The sequence below is a fragment of the Paroedura picta genome, chromosome 14 (genome assembly GCF_049243985.1).
Source record: "Paroedura picta isolate Pp20150507F chromosome 14, Ppicta_v3.0, whole genome shotgun sequence".
Taxonomy (NCBI): domain Eukaryota; kingdom Metazoa; phylum Chordata; class Lepidosauria; order Squamata; family Gekkonidae; genus Paroedura; species Paroedura picta.
This window is the reverse complement of record NC_135382.1, coordinates 343,798-358,506: the sequence shown is the minus strand read 5'-3', so window position 1 is coordinate 358,506 and position 14,709 is coordinate 343,798. Positions and strand designations below refer to the sequence as shown.

Below are 14,709 nucleotides of genomic sequence, written 5' to 3'. Positions count from 1 at the left end.
TCGCCTTCGCCGGGGCTGGGGAGCTTTTTTCCAGATCGGGGGGGGGGGAGGAAAAAAGCTCCCCAGGCCCCTAGCACCCGCTGAATTTTTGTTTCAGCGGGCTTTACTACTAGTGTTTAAATATATTAACAGTACTATGAAAGGAAAATCTTCTCTGTGCTGTAGCTGTAGCTGAGAATGCGCAGCCCGTTACTGGGTTTGAAAAAGATCATGGGATTTACAATTGATGTTGTAAGAAGGGCCCTCTGCTTCCTCTGGTACGCGAGGAACCTGGAATCTCATTGTGGGTTTTTTTGTTTGTTTGTTTGTTTGTTTTTTGCCATTTCTCTTTGGTCTTTTGATATCCTTCAACTGGGCTTCAGAATTCTTTGTTTGGCTCACAGAATCCACCTCCTGAGCCATTCTCATTCTGTGTTGTTCTTCTGTCCACCTGCAGCCAGACCCGGCAGGCCGAGATATTTCTATTCTTCCCATTTTGGAACACTGTGAAAATACACATATGACCATTTGGCTTGGGATTGTGTATGCCTACAAAGGTCTACTTATGGTAAGTCTGTCCTCTCTCTCATGCTTAAGAACCTCTCTCTTGCCTCTCAAATTAAACTGTGGTCTTTTGTTCAAAGAAAGTAGAAACGCAGGAGGCAGCTCGTAAAGATCAAATTTGTAACTGTGGGTTCTTCTTTCGGTGCTGAACTATTTATCACTCAGTTCTCCTTGTATTTTGATAAACCTGCTTTAAGAATGACTGTTGATAAACAGCTGCCTGTCAGCTGGCTTGTACCAGCAACTTTCAGGTAGTGACCACTGGCCTTGGAGATCTATGTTTCTCCCACACATACCATGATTTCAGTGACATGAAACCACAGAGATCCGGGAGGTGGGGGGGGGGAGTGTCATCTGTATCTTTTCATCCTTTCCACTTGGGTTGGGTGGGATGAAGAGATGTCTAGGGACACTGCTGGATTTGACCTTTCCAGCCGTCAAAGGGGCCACTGTGCCTTGAAGGACTGCCTGCGGGGTCTCTGCCTGAAGGCCATTGGGGGGTCTCGGGAAGGCGCTCCCCCGACAAGCCTCTGTGTCGGCGGTCTTCAGCGTGGCGGCCCTGCTCCTTTCCTGGTCTCCCTCTCCCCAGGCAAGGTCCCTGGTTCACCGCTCCTTTCCCGGTGGTGAACCATCTGCGTGGCACGGCCAGTCCAGGGCGGGCCAAGTGGCACTCAGAGCCGCTTTGTGGCTCCTGATTGGCCCCTCCGAGTTTTTATCACGGACAGGCCCCACCCTTTCTCCTCCCACTTAGCCCTTAGGGAGCGGTTACAGATATTTTGTTGAATGGTTTATTTTATTTATTTCTCTTAAATGCAGTTTTAATGTTTTGATGTTTGCCACTTTAGACAGCACAGAAATGTTTTACATAAAAATGGGCTGACAAAACACAACCCAATCTAGCCAAGATGTGGATGCTATTAGAATCATATAATAGAATCCTGGGGTTGGAAGGAGCCAGATAGGCCATTTAGTTCAGCCCCCTGCTAAAGGCAAGATTAGCCTAGTCTTCCCCAACCCTCAGGCCGCAGCCCAGTACTGGGCCATGGAGCGCGCCTCCCTCCCCCCACGGCGCTCGCTGCGCTGGGAGCGATTGGCCGCTTTGGCGGCCAAATCGCTCAAGCCAGGGGGAGCCACAGGCTCAAACGCACAGGTGCAGCAGTTCCGTGCCTGCGCGTTTGCGCCCGCCAGCGAGGGCTGCTCTCCCTCCCCCCCCTCGATTGGGGACCATAAAGTCCAGCTCCTGCTTAAACATCGCCACTGAACAGGAACTCACCACCTCCTTAGACAGCTGATTCCACTGCTCAACTATTCCGTAGCAATTTGCATGGAACAGGGTCTGTCCTCTGCTGCCAACAGGAACTGCACCCTGCTTTGATAACCTTTCAAATACTTAAAGACAAGAATCATGTCCCCTCTCAACCGCCTCTTCTCCAGGCTGAACATTTCCAGATCTCTCAGGCTTTCCTCATAGAGCTTGGTCCCCTGGCCCCGGATCATCCTCATCACTCCATGTCCCTTTTGAAGTGAGGTCTCCAGAACTGCACACAGTGCTCCAAATGCGTTCTGATGCAGTATAAAGTGGGACCACAATATCTTGTGATGTTGATGTGATGTGTCTGTTGATACAGCATAGTGCAGGGAGTTTTAGACTAGATGACCCATGAGGTCCCTTCCAACTCTATGATTTTATGACTAGTTTCAAAGCCCATTTATAAAAATAGGCTTTGAAAGGGGAGAAAGGGAAGGGCTTGAAGGGACACGCTCCCACCTATCCCGAGGGTCCGCAGTCACCGCTCCAAAAGTCGTCCCCGCAGTGAGCCAGGGCAAGGCAAGGCGGAACCCGCGGCGCAGTCACGGGCAGGTGAATCCTCGCCATGGGCAACGGCGTGGGCATGGGCCTGGGGGCGTCAGAAGGCCAGGGTGGGCTGCAGAGGCAGTGGAATAGTGGGTGGGCGGAGTGCTGCCCGCCCCGCATGGGCGGGGGGAGGTGGACCCGTGGAGGAGGGGGTCCTGCGGGATGGGAAGCGGCTCAGTTTGGAGGGGTCCACGGCGAGGACAGGGAGGGGCCAGACGCATGTGCAAAGACGCATGGAGGGGGCAAAGAGGCATGGGAGGGGAAAGAGGCATGGAGGGGGCGGGGCCACGTCGGAACACCGGGAAGGGGAACCAGGCATGGGAAGGGGAACCAGGCATGCCTGGTTCAGTCTAGCACCGTGGCAGCAGGCATGCGGGCCGCGGGGCCTACCTGCGGCACCAGAAGAGCTGCAGGGAAGGGGCGGCAATGCTGAGGAGGGGACAAAGGTAAGGAGTGGGGAGCAGCGTTCAGGTGGGGAAAGGGACGGTCTGGGGTGGGGGTGGGAAGGGTGGGGACGGCGGTGGGTCAAGAGCGGGCTGGTGGCCGTCGGGGCGTGTCGGCGGCGTGCAAAGGGGTCCGGTAGGCGAGGGGGGGTAGTAAGTGGTGGGTGGGTGCGTGTGTGTGTATGTGTGTGGGTGCGTGCGGGTTGTGTCTGAAGCGGCGGCGGCGTGGGAAGGGGTCCGGGAGCCGAGGGGCGTAGTAAGTGGTAGTTGTGTGTGTGTGTGTCCGTTGGTTCCATGCGTGTGGTGTTTGAAGAGGCAGTGGCGTGGGAAAGGGTTTGGGGGGCGAGGGGGGTAGTTTGCGGCGTGTGGGTGCGTGTGTGTGTGGCTCCGCATTGGCACCTTGGCCCTCGAGTGGCACTCGGAGGGGCGAATCAGGAGCCACTTTGAGTTTTTATCATGGACAGGGCCCACCCTAACTCCTCCCCATTAGCCCTTAGGGCTTTGTTTTATCCGCTCCGCAGGAGCGGTTAAAGATTCTATTATTCTATGACTGCATTTGCCTTCTTTAATGCTGCATCACACTGTCTGCTCACAGTCCACAGGTAACCCAATGTCTTATTCACACACACTGCTACCCAGAAGTGTATCTCCAACCCATTATGCATACTTCTCATTTTTGTGAGCCAGATGTAGAACTCTGCACTTCTCCTTATTGAATTGCAACTTGTTCTTATTTGCCCACTTTTCCAATATGTTCAGATCTCATTGAACTCTGTATCTTCTGAGGTGTTCACTATTCCTCCCAGTTTGGTGACATCTGCAAATTTAATGAGGACTCCCCCTACCCATTCATCCAGATCATTGATAAAAATGTTGAAAAGTACCAGAACCTAGTGCTCAGTGGCACTCCTCTGCTCACCTTCAACCAATCTGAATTCCACCAAACCCACCCCACAGGGTGTCTGTGGTGGGGAGAGGAATGGGAAGGCGACTGGAAGCCGCTTTGAGCCTCCTTCGGGTAGGGAAAAGCGGCATATAAGAGCCAACTCTTCTTCTGATGATGATGATGAAATACCATTTACAACCACGTTTTAGGTTGTAGATCTCTAACCAGTTCCCTATCCACCTAACCATCCAAAAACCCAGTCTCTAGTTTACGCATCAGAAGTTCAAGGGAAACTTTATCAAAGACCTTACTGAAATCCAGGTAAACAACATCCACTGGGTTTCCATAATCTAATAAGCCCATCACTTGGTCAAAGACGGAAACCAGGTTGGTCTGGCAGGACCTGTTGGAAACAAATCCGTTCAGATCAACAAATTGTCCTTCAGATGATTGCAAATTGCGCCCATTAAAATCTGCCCCATTATCTTCCCAGCATTTGAGATCAGACTCACTGTCCTGTAGTTTCCTGAGTCATCTCCCTTTTTGAAGGTTGGGATAACATTTGCTCTCCTCCAGTCTTCTGGTACCTCTTCAGCCCTCCAAGAAGTCCTAAAGATGATGGACAAAGGGTCTGCAACCTCTCTAGAAAGTTCTTTGAGCACATTTGGTTGCACACCATCTGGTCCAGGGAATTTGAACTCACCCAGTGCAACCATGTGCCTCTCGATAACCTCTCTGTCCATGCCAACCTGCCACCCAGATTTTGCCTACTGCTCACTACCTTGCCTACTACCATCCCTAGAGTTGTCCATCTGCAAAATAGGTACTGAGCCTTTCTGCTTTATCTCTGTCCTTTGTCAGAGTTACATAGCAGCAGGCCTATTGCCTCATTCATCTTGCGTGTACTCCTCACATATCTGCAGAAACTTGTTATAGTAGGCTTCCCTGGTCAGTCTCAGCTCACTCTCAGATTTGGCCTCTCTGATGGCTGACTTACAGTGCCTAGTAAGCTGCAGCCACTTCTGTCATTCCTTCAATTTCTTGAACATTTCCTTTTTCTTCCTTCTCTCTTCCTAAAGTTTTTTGTTCATACAAATAGGCTTCTTGGATCCCTTACCATGTTTCTATCTTTCTGGAATACTCATGGCTTGAACATGCAATAGCTCTTGTTTAAAGAGAGCCCACCTGTCACTGGCTCTTTTTTCTTCCAGCATTATTGTCCTCAAGATCAGCCTTTCTGACAGATGATGTTCTAGCGCCTACTTAAAAACTTCCAAAGAGGGAGAACCCACCACCTCCCGAGGAAGCCTGTTCCACTGAGGAACCGCTTTGTCAGGAACTTCTTCCGGATGTTTATCTGAAAATTCTTTTGAATTCATTTCAGGTTATGGTCCAACCCTCTGGGGCAACAGAAAACAACTCTGCTCCAACTTCTATATGAGAGCCCTTCAAGTATTTGAAGATGTTTATCATATCACCTCTTAGTCATATTCTCTCCAGGCTAAACAGACCAAGCTCCCTCAACCTTCCCTAATATGACATGGTCTCCAAACCCATCACCATCTTTGTAGCCCTCCTCAGGAAACATTCCAGTTTCTCCACATCTTTCTTCAGTTGTGGTGCTCAAAACTGAATACAGTACACCAAGTAAGGTCTTACTATCTTTAAATAGGACAGGGTCCTATTAAATAAAAGAGTAAGGCCACCTGGGGAGGAGTTAGGGCGGGCCCTGTCCAGGATAAAAACTCAGAGGGCCCAATCAGGAGCCGCGAAGTGGCTCCTGATTGGGCCCTCTGAGTGTCCATCCAGGGCCAAGCAGCCAATGGGGAGGCGCGCAAAGTGCCTTCCTATTGGCCCCTCACCAGGACAGACCAAAATTCCATTCACCCAGCCCAGTCTGGCTGCCAGTCTGCTCCTGACCACCAAAGGGAGAGGAGGTCAGCAGGGCTGCCAAGAGGGATGAGAACAGAGGCTTGGACAGGCTACGCCTGCCCTTTTCGCCCCAAGGCTGTCCTGACTGCCATGTCCAACTGTAAATTGCCTCAGAGCCCTGACAGAGCTAGCAGGAGGCTGGAGAATGCGCTCCTTCCCCCTCCCTTCAGGCCTGCTGCGAAAGAGCCTCTGACAGCCTCTGACTGAGGGGAGGGAGGCATTTCCAAGAGCAATGCAGGGGGTGCCTGAGGGCCTTCCTTTTAAGGGGGGGGGAGACTTTCCCCTTCTGCCAAACAGTTGCCTGACAGGAAGGCCACAGAAAAGCCCCTTCTCACTTAAAATACTGCTCTGGCCGGGAGTTAGACACAGCCAAGCCATGTCTCTTTCTTCTTTGCAACTCTCTGCAGATTTGTGGCCACTGCACAGCGTTATTCTGCAGAGGAAGCTGGCTCTTTTGTCTCCTGTTTCATCTGCACAACAACCCTGTGTAGTAGGCCTCAAGTCTTTCAATTCAACAACAACCTGTGTAGGAAGCCTTAAATGTTTCTTCTCTACCACAACCCTGTCCAAAGTAGCCCTTTCTGCCTGGGGAGCTGATCTTTATACTCTGCAGGTGAGCTGTAATTCCAGGAGCTCTCCAGGCCACACCTGTAGGTTGGCTACCCCTGGGTTGGAAATATTCCTGGAGGTTTGGAGGTGGGACTTCAAAATCGTACAATGCCTCAGAGTCCAGCCTTCAAATGAGACACATCGTAACTGAAATAGTAACTGGCAAATAACCTTGGCCTGGCAAATAAAAAAACAGTATTAAAAACCTTACTAAGGTCAAGACTGCTGTGCACAGACAGTCTTCCTCTTAGGGTTGCCACCTTCCCTGTGAGGCTCGCTACCCCACCTCCCTCATGGGGAGTCTGCTATGGGGAGAGAAGGGGAAGATGATTGGAAAATGCTTTGAGACGTCTGAGGCCTGCTGGGTTACTGCGGCCCATTCCCAGTTCTCTCAGATCTCTCACAACCCTACATACCTCACAGGTTGACTATTGTGGAGAGACAAATGGAAAAGGTGTTTGTAAACCGCTTTGAGACTCCTTTGGGTAGTAAGCAATAGGGTACAAAAATCCGTTCTTCTAAGGAGCAACCATGAAAGAAGCATGTGGGCACATAACATTTTACCAACAGTGAAAATATGGGAGACAGAAGGAACAGGGTGGACACCTGTGTACTGTGACTACCCTATGTGTATTACGGCAGAGGGGCATTTCGGTGAATGTGGCCTAATTCACACAAGAAGGGAAATGACGCAGAACTGGGGGGAATTGGTTGCCATGTAATCTTCCCCTAAGAACAGTCTCCAGTCTGATTTTCCCTTCACATATCTGAGGACATGGCTCTGGAAAGCTCATCTGTAACCACTATGCCACAATTCCCAAAGGTCAGTCCTCTCCCACACTCAATGAACATTCCACACCACAGGTTCTTGACTCAACTCGTCCCTCCTCTCCAAGAAGATGACAAACCATTGACAAGCACCCTTTGGGTATTATCCGTCAACCAGTCCTCAATCCACCTAACAGTACTAGGATCCATACCATATATTACCAACTTGTCAATAAGAATATCATGTGGAACCTTATCAAAAGCCTTATTGAAATCAAGGAAAACTATGTCCACAACATTCCCCTTATCTAGGAAGAAAATAAGATAAGGTTAGTCTGACATGATTTATTCCTGAGAATGCTATGCTGATTCTTAGTGGTTACAGGCAGCTTAGCTGCTCAAGGACCAAATGTTGTTATTGAATTTTGCCAGCTGTAGATGTCAAGCTGTAGAGTCGGTAGTTACCTGGATCCTCCTTTCTCACCTTCTTGAAGATGGGGACAGCATTTGCCTGCCTCCAATCTTCTGGCTCTTCACCTGTTCTCCAAGAATGGTCAAAAATAATGGACAGAGGCTCAGAAATTGCATCTGCAAGCTCTTTTAGTACACTTAGTACCATGTGGCCCAGAGGATTTGGTTTCATTTAAAGAAACTATGTTTTCATGGGCTACTCGTATAGTGATCCTAGGCCACCACTCCCATCCCTCATCACGTGAAATGATTTTGCCACATTGAGCACATTGATTCCCCTTGCAAGAGCAGACTGAGGAGATGTAGGGATTGAGCAGCCTTCTCATCATCACCTGTGACAATGTCACTTTCTGGTCTCCGTAGTGGTCCTACCATGTCCCTATTCTTTTTCTTACTTTTTCTTGTTTTGAGCATGTCTTGCTAGGTTTAACTTTTCTGAGGTTTAACTTTTCTAACACTCCCTGCAAGCCTTGGTTAATTGTTTATATTCCTCCTTTGTTATAATGTCCTCCTTCCATTTCCTAAATGAGTCTGTTTTATTACTCAACTAGAAATCAAGCCGACTGTAGAAGAAACACAGTGGGTGCTAAGCAGATGGGGAGGCAGACTGTAGGAAAGGAAGGAAGAAGAGGAAAGGAGGTATGGGAGGGAGAAAGGAGGGCAAGGGCTGGTAGAAGGGATGGATTGGAGGGAGAAAGCAAGGAAGGCAGGAAGGAAGTAAAGGAGAGAGACAGGAAGCAAGTGAGAGGGAGAGACAGAGAAACAGGAAGGAGATGGAGAAACAGAGGAAGCCAAGAAGTCAGAAGGAAGAAAGGAAGGCAGGCAGGCAGAGAGGTAGGTGGAATGGGAGGGGACAGGGGTGTGTGTGAAGGGGGGGAGTCGGGAGGGGGGCGAATAGGGAGGGGGAGGGGACAGGGGAAGAGCGTGGGGTAGAGAGGGGTGTGTGCGTGGGTGTTTTGGGTGGGGAAGGTGTGGAAGAGTGCAGTGGGTGGGTGGCTGTGTGTGTGTGCCTGGGTGTGGGCAGTGCAATCGTGCGTGGGGCCAGGGGGGGGTTGGCTGTGAAGGATGGGTGTGTTTGTTTCTGTGTCTGTGTGTGTGTGTGTGTGCCTGGGTGCGGGGAAGCGGCGGTGGCGTGGTGGGCATCGGGAAGGGACCCCAGGCGGGAGGGACGCTTCGTCTTTGACACGGCGTCCCTGCTCCTTTTGCAAGGGCGAGGGGAAGCCGGCAGGAGGACTCACCACTGGGGAAGGCTGCTTCTCCTTGTGTACGGCGAGTCCCCGGGCGGGTGAGGCAAGGCTGGGCCAAGCAGCCAATGGGGCTGCTTCGCACGGCTCCCTATTGGCCGCTGGGCCCTGGATTGACACTCGCAGCTTCTGATTGGGCCCTCTGAGTTTTTATCCTGGACAGGGCCCGCCCTTCCTCCTCCCCCTTAGGGCTTACTGTTTTATTTATTCCTGTTAAAGATTCTTTTGAAAGCTGTTGATGGAGCCACCCTGGTTTCTGTAACTTCCAGATTTCCTTCTTAAGGGAATTGTCTGTGATTATGCCTTCAGTATTTCATTTTGAGAAACTCTCAAACTTAGAACAATTGAATCATAGAGTTGAAAGTGATCTCCAGGATCATCTAGTCCAACCCCCCCCCCACACACACACACATACACACACTTCTTTCTGGACTTCCATCTCCTTAAGTATTTTTGACCACAGGATTCTACCCAACATAACTTGCACAGAAGAGGAGATGAGAGGTGCTGTGCGCCTGCTGTGCCTGCCGCTGCATTTCCAGGTTCTCTCCCAGCCATGCCCAGAGTGCTCTTTATTTGATACAACGTTATTATGGGAGGATGTAATCAAATGCAAACAGAAATATAAAAAAAAAATGCATTCTAAAAGTCTGTCTTGTTCTATGGCTTGTGGTCTAGCATGGATAAATAACGTTATCAACACATTCTTATCTGCCAGTTCCTCAACTGTATCTTTTATTAATCCATCCCAGTAGTCCTGTCCTCATAGCCTCATTGTCCTTCAAGCTATGAGCCACTTGCCTATTTAAAGGGATTTTCAGCATTAAGGAGGCCTTTGTTAGCGTCATCTCCAGGCAGGGGGTCTCCAAGTACAGATTTTTCATAAGACTTAGGTTGTTCTTAGAACTCAACAGGTGTGTCGCAAAGTGGCATCAAGTCGCAGCCAATTTATGGTGACCCCATAGAATTTTTTTTACCCCATAGAATTTTCCAGGCATGTGATAAACAGAGGTGGTTTGCCGTTGCCTTCCTCTGACAGCACCCCTGGACTTCCTTGGGGCTCTCCCATTCAGGACCCTACTTGGGTTCCAAAACCTGGATGTGACCAGGTCAAATTGTTTTTCCTAAATCACAAGGGATTGTCTTGCCCTCTTTTTATTTTACCCCTTTTCATCAGTAGGTATACGTTGGCTGTTAAATAGTTCTCATTCTTTTACATTTCTAGGATGAAGGAGTTTAGGAATCCTTATGTATAGCTTTTAGGAAGTCCTCCATGAGGCATGTTTGTCTAGCTGCTTTATATAGCTAAATGAGAAAACAGATTGCATGTACAGAATTAATCAAGTGAAGGGTAAGACACCTTTGAGCAACGATATCTACTCACATGAGAAGGTGGCCACATTTGTTGCCTGCAGGGACTGTCTAGCTATTGGGATCACGCAAGGCAGCAGCCTCCCGATGAGTCCATGCAGTCAACGTACGTTATCTGATAAATATGTAGTCCTCAGCTGTTGCTAGCTTTGGCAGGAGAAGGCCATATCTGAGTCAGGTAACAGTTGTTCACACCCTATCGGATGGATTTTTTCCCCCCTGGCAGGACCGGGCTCTCCTTTCTCATGCAAATCACTCTGTCCAATGAAGAGCCTTTTACAGGCACCCCCACCTTCAGAGGTGAGGACTGGAAATATCGGGGATAGTCAAACTAGGTCAAATCCCATTCATACGAAGTAATCCGTGATTAATCAGTTGGATTAATGTGGAATTCATGATTGATCTGTGGAATATTAAAGTGCTCAACTTTTGCTGGATCGTGTCCTGTTTGGTGTAGTGGTTAGGAGTGCGGCCTTCTAATCTGGCATGCCAGGTTCGATGCTGCGCTCCCCCACATGCAACCAGCTGGGTGACCTTGGGCTAGTCACAGCACTGAGAAAACTGTTCTGACGGAGCAGTGATATCAGGGCTCTCTCAGCCTCACCCACGTCACAGGGTGTCTGTGGTGGGGAGAGGAAAGGGAAGGTGATTGGAAGCCGCTTTGAGCCTCCTTCAGGTAGGGAAAAGCGGCATATAAGAACCAACTCTTCTTCTTTTCATTTGTAGACTTCAAGCATTATAAAAATTATGTGTGATATGTAATCGCTACTGATCATTTCAGCTTTTCAATATTTTTCCTCCTTCTCCCCCCCCCCCCCCATGGTTGCAGTTGTTTGGTTGCTTCTTGGCCTGGGAAACGCGCAATGTGAGCATTCCTGCTCTGAATGATAGCAAGTATATTGGCATGAGTGTTTATAATGTGGGCATCATGTGCATCATTGGCGCCGCTGTCTCCTTCCTCACCCGGGACCAGCCCAACGTGCAGTTCTGCATTGTGGCGCTGGTGATTATATTCTGCAGCACCATCACCCTCTGCTTAGTCTTCGTTCCGAAGGTAAGTGGAAGATTTCCTGTTTGCATTATGGCTTGCATTATATTTTTAAGGGATGCTTCAAGCCTCTTCTTGAGGAATCATGGGGTAGTTCCTCTTGAATGCTGATGCTGGGGGGACAAAGGCAGAGGGGGGCCTCTGTCTCCAGAGGATTCTGGTGGGCCACTTAGTGTGACAGCAGAGGCTGAATCAGACGGATCATTGGTCCAGCCAAGCAGGATTCCTGTGCAAAGCTTGCCGACTTTGGGCTGAAAATCTTACCCAACTGCTGTATGAATGGGAAACTACCATGGAATCTATCTTGAATGTGTCCGTTTTGAAGAAGGAAAACCTTAAAAGGAGGAATGAAAGTATTGTAATTTTTAAAATTATAAATTGGGGGGGGGGGGGGGGACTAGGAAGCCCTAGAATATCAGTGATGCCGGAGGCTCTAATGCGGGATGGACTTTGTGTGCTGCTCCAGTGGTGTGAGAAGTCCAGCGTGGTGCAGAAAGAAGGAAGGCCACAAGGGCAAGGCTCCTTCCCACTGGCACAGCACTCTGGGTTGCAGGGAGGGCAGCGGTGACACCAGCTTATTTGCATGATCCTGCCAGGAAAGTCACATGGTGTGATAAGAAATTTTTACTTATTTGTTGAGAAGTAGCTAAATAACCATATCTCCTGTATGCCAAAAGTGACACACGCTGCTTTAAACTGCTTTAAGCCTTGGAATTGCAAATTTAACTGTATCTTCCTTTCCTTAAAAAAAGAAAAAAGAAAAGAGAAATATTCTCCAGGTTTTCCCCACTGCTTTTCACACTTTCAGTTAATTACGCTGAGAACAAACCCAGATGCTGCAACTCGAAACAGAGGGCTCCAGTTCACCCAAAATCAGAAGAAAGACGACTCAAAAACATCAACGTCTGTCACCAGTGTCAACCAGACTGCCACAACTCGATTAGAAAGTCTACAGTCCGAAAACCATGAGCTGAGAATGAAAATTACTGAGGTATCTCGAACGGCGTGCTTTGGTTATAGCCTAGTTTGTCTCAAGGAGATTACGTGACTTCTAGTTTTATGCAGCCAGGAACCTGACCAAAACTCAGAGTAGCTCTTTGACCGGAACTTTTCAAGAGTTTTAGAGACTGGGACCCCCCATCGTGTCGGGACTCACTCAGCCCAGGACTTCAACGGCCGCTTGCAAGAGCAAAAGCAAAACCAAAACCAAAAAGGGAACAGAAACCCAACCTTAGCAAAGTCAGGAACTCAAAAGTTGAGCTATAAAACAATATAAAATTTAAACAATTATTTATTAAAGTGCACCAATATTACGTTTAAAGACAAAGTAAAAACTATATTTAAAAACTCTACAGATCTAACTGCACACAAATAGACCAAACATGTTTCGACCCTCCTGGGTCTTCCTCAGTGGTCAATATTATTGAATAATGCACTCTTATATAAACACAATGATGAAGTCTAGCTGGATGGTGAAGGGAAACCTGTTAGGTGTAGCCCCAACAAACACGGGTCTAATAGTTCTTTCTGGAGCCCCACCTTCTAAGATATGTGATATCTAGGAACACCACAGAGAGCGCATCTCACGTGTGTCAGAAATAAACTGCAAGAGCGGCCCCAAAAGGACCCCCTGGGGTGTTGCCATTACTCCTGAGCACATCAGTATGCACTTCGCTCCTGCCAATTATTTTACAGTATTCAGCAAATCATATACCTCAGTTACTTCTTTGAGGTCTCAGTACAGAACACTGGTGAGTTTTGAACCTGGGCAGAACTGAGGTTTGGAAACTCCTAGAGCTTGGTTTTTGGTGCAGAGAGTCCCCCCAAGAAATCCAGCCTCAGTTGGCTCATGCTGTGGCACAGGGAGGCAAAAGCCACTGTGTATAACTACAAACACCAGCAATAGGATTCAGATAACCATTACATTGAATATGCACAAACAGAAGGCAATTCAATAACAATTCTCAATATTTTGAATTTATTTATTTATTTATTATATTTATATACTGCCCTCCCTGAAGGCTCAGGGCGGTTCGCATAAAACAGAAACCCCTGCAATATTTAACAAATGAATAAAAAAACATGAAAATAAAGTTAATCAAAAGGTCAAAACTCATTTCTAGATCACCATAATCCATTTTAACTACAACTTGCACCTGAATGCAAAATGTCATTGCTTTTGATATATCTAGGCCAAATCAGGAGCACACATCAGCTACCTGGTTCCATAAATATTAGAGTTAAAAGAATTCTTCTGGGTTATCTTTTAATAGCATCCTCTGCTTATGAAACACCTCTGTCTCTGGGAAATGTAGGCCCAAAACTGCACGTGATTGGTGTCATTGGGGGTGGGGATTCCAGCCTCGGGTGCATAAAGAGATGGCAAAAAATGGATGTTTTTCCGATGTGTTTTTCTTTTTTTAACAGCTGGACAAATCTTTAGAAGAAGTTACGATGCAGCTTCAGGACACTCCTGAGAAGACAACGTACATTAAACAGAACCACTATCAGGAGCTCAACGACATTCTCAATCTAGGCAACTTTTCAGAAAACACAAGTAAGCAGTCCCCACCAGGTCCCCGTTTGCAGGGAGTGCCGTGCCGGTGCCCTCCTGTGAGCAAGGAGGCAGCTGGAAGAGCCACGCCGGGGCCACCTGCGGGGGCCAACCTGGCAGTCTGTCCACAATGCAGGGGTTCTCATCGTTCTCCAAGAGTGGAGCAACATTTCCCACACATTTGGCTTGAAAGGTTCTCTGGTTTGACATTGCCTTGGATTCTTGAATTGTACTTTTCATGTGTTTGGCTTGCCACAGTGTTCCATGCTTCTGCTGGGATTCCCTTGGTTCTGCACTGGTTCTCTGGCTCGTTGGTTCAGTGTTGATCCCTCCTACATTTTGTCCAGTTGTAGTTTCTGGATCAAGGGCAGGCCAGTGTAGAGTGAGTTACAGAAGTCTAATCTAGAGGTGACTGTAGTTTAGCTTGGCAAAGGTGGTAGAAAGCCTGCCCCACTATTCTTGTGACCTGAGCTTCTATGGAGGGGGAAGTATCCAGGATCATATGCAGGTTCCCAGCATAGTGATAGCTATACACCATCCAGGGTGAGCATGCAAGCTTCCTCACAGGGTGCCCTCCTCCCTAGCTACAGGACCTCTATCTTTGAAGGGCTGAGCTTCAGACGACCCTGTTTAAGCCACCATGTCACTGCTTCTAGGCAGCTGGCTAATTCATCTGGGGGAGAGTCAGGGCAGTCATCCATCAGGAGGAAGAGCTGGGTGTCATCTGTGTATCGATGACATCCCAGCCTGAACTTCCATACCAGTTTGGCAAGTGGATGCATGAAGATATTGAATACAATTAGAGAGAGGGTTCACTTGTGGGACTCCACAGGTGAATTGTCGGTGGATTGATGATATTTCTCCGATTGCTACCCTCTGTCAGTCAGTGAAGGGCTGTCCCCAGTAGTCTGGAATCAACAAGGTGGCGAGCTAAAAGACTTAGAGCCAGTTTGGTGTAGTGGTTAGGAGTGCAGACTTCTAATCT

The 14,709-nt window shown here is 48.4% G+C and overlaps 1 protein-coding gene across 1 annotated transcript in view; it reads left to right on the top strand.

Annotated features, from left to right (window-relative positions):
* Positions 1-14,709, top strand: part of GABBR2 (gamma-aminobutyric acid type B receptor subunit 2) — a 489,886-nt gene that overhangs the window by 456,492 nt on the left and 18,685 nt on the right. Inside the window, exons 14-17 of the mRNA XM_077309699.1 lie at positions 437-547; positions 10,952-11,176; positions 11,979-12,161; positions 13,598-13,727. Of these exons, the coding sequence (XP_077165814.1) occupies positions 437-547; positions 10,952-11,176; positions 11,979-12,161; positions 13,598-13,727 (649 nt within the window). The remainder of the gene's footprint in view (positions 1-436; positions 548-10,951; positions 11,177-11,978; positions 12,162-13,597; positions 13,728-14,709) is intronic.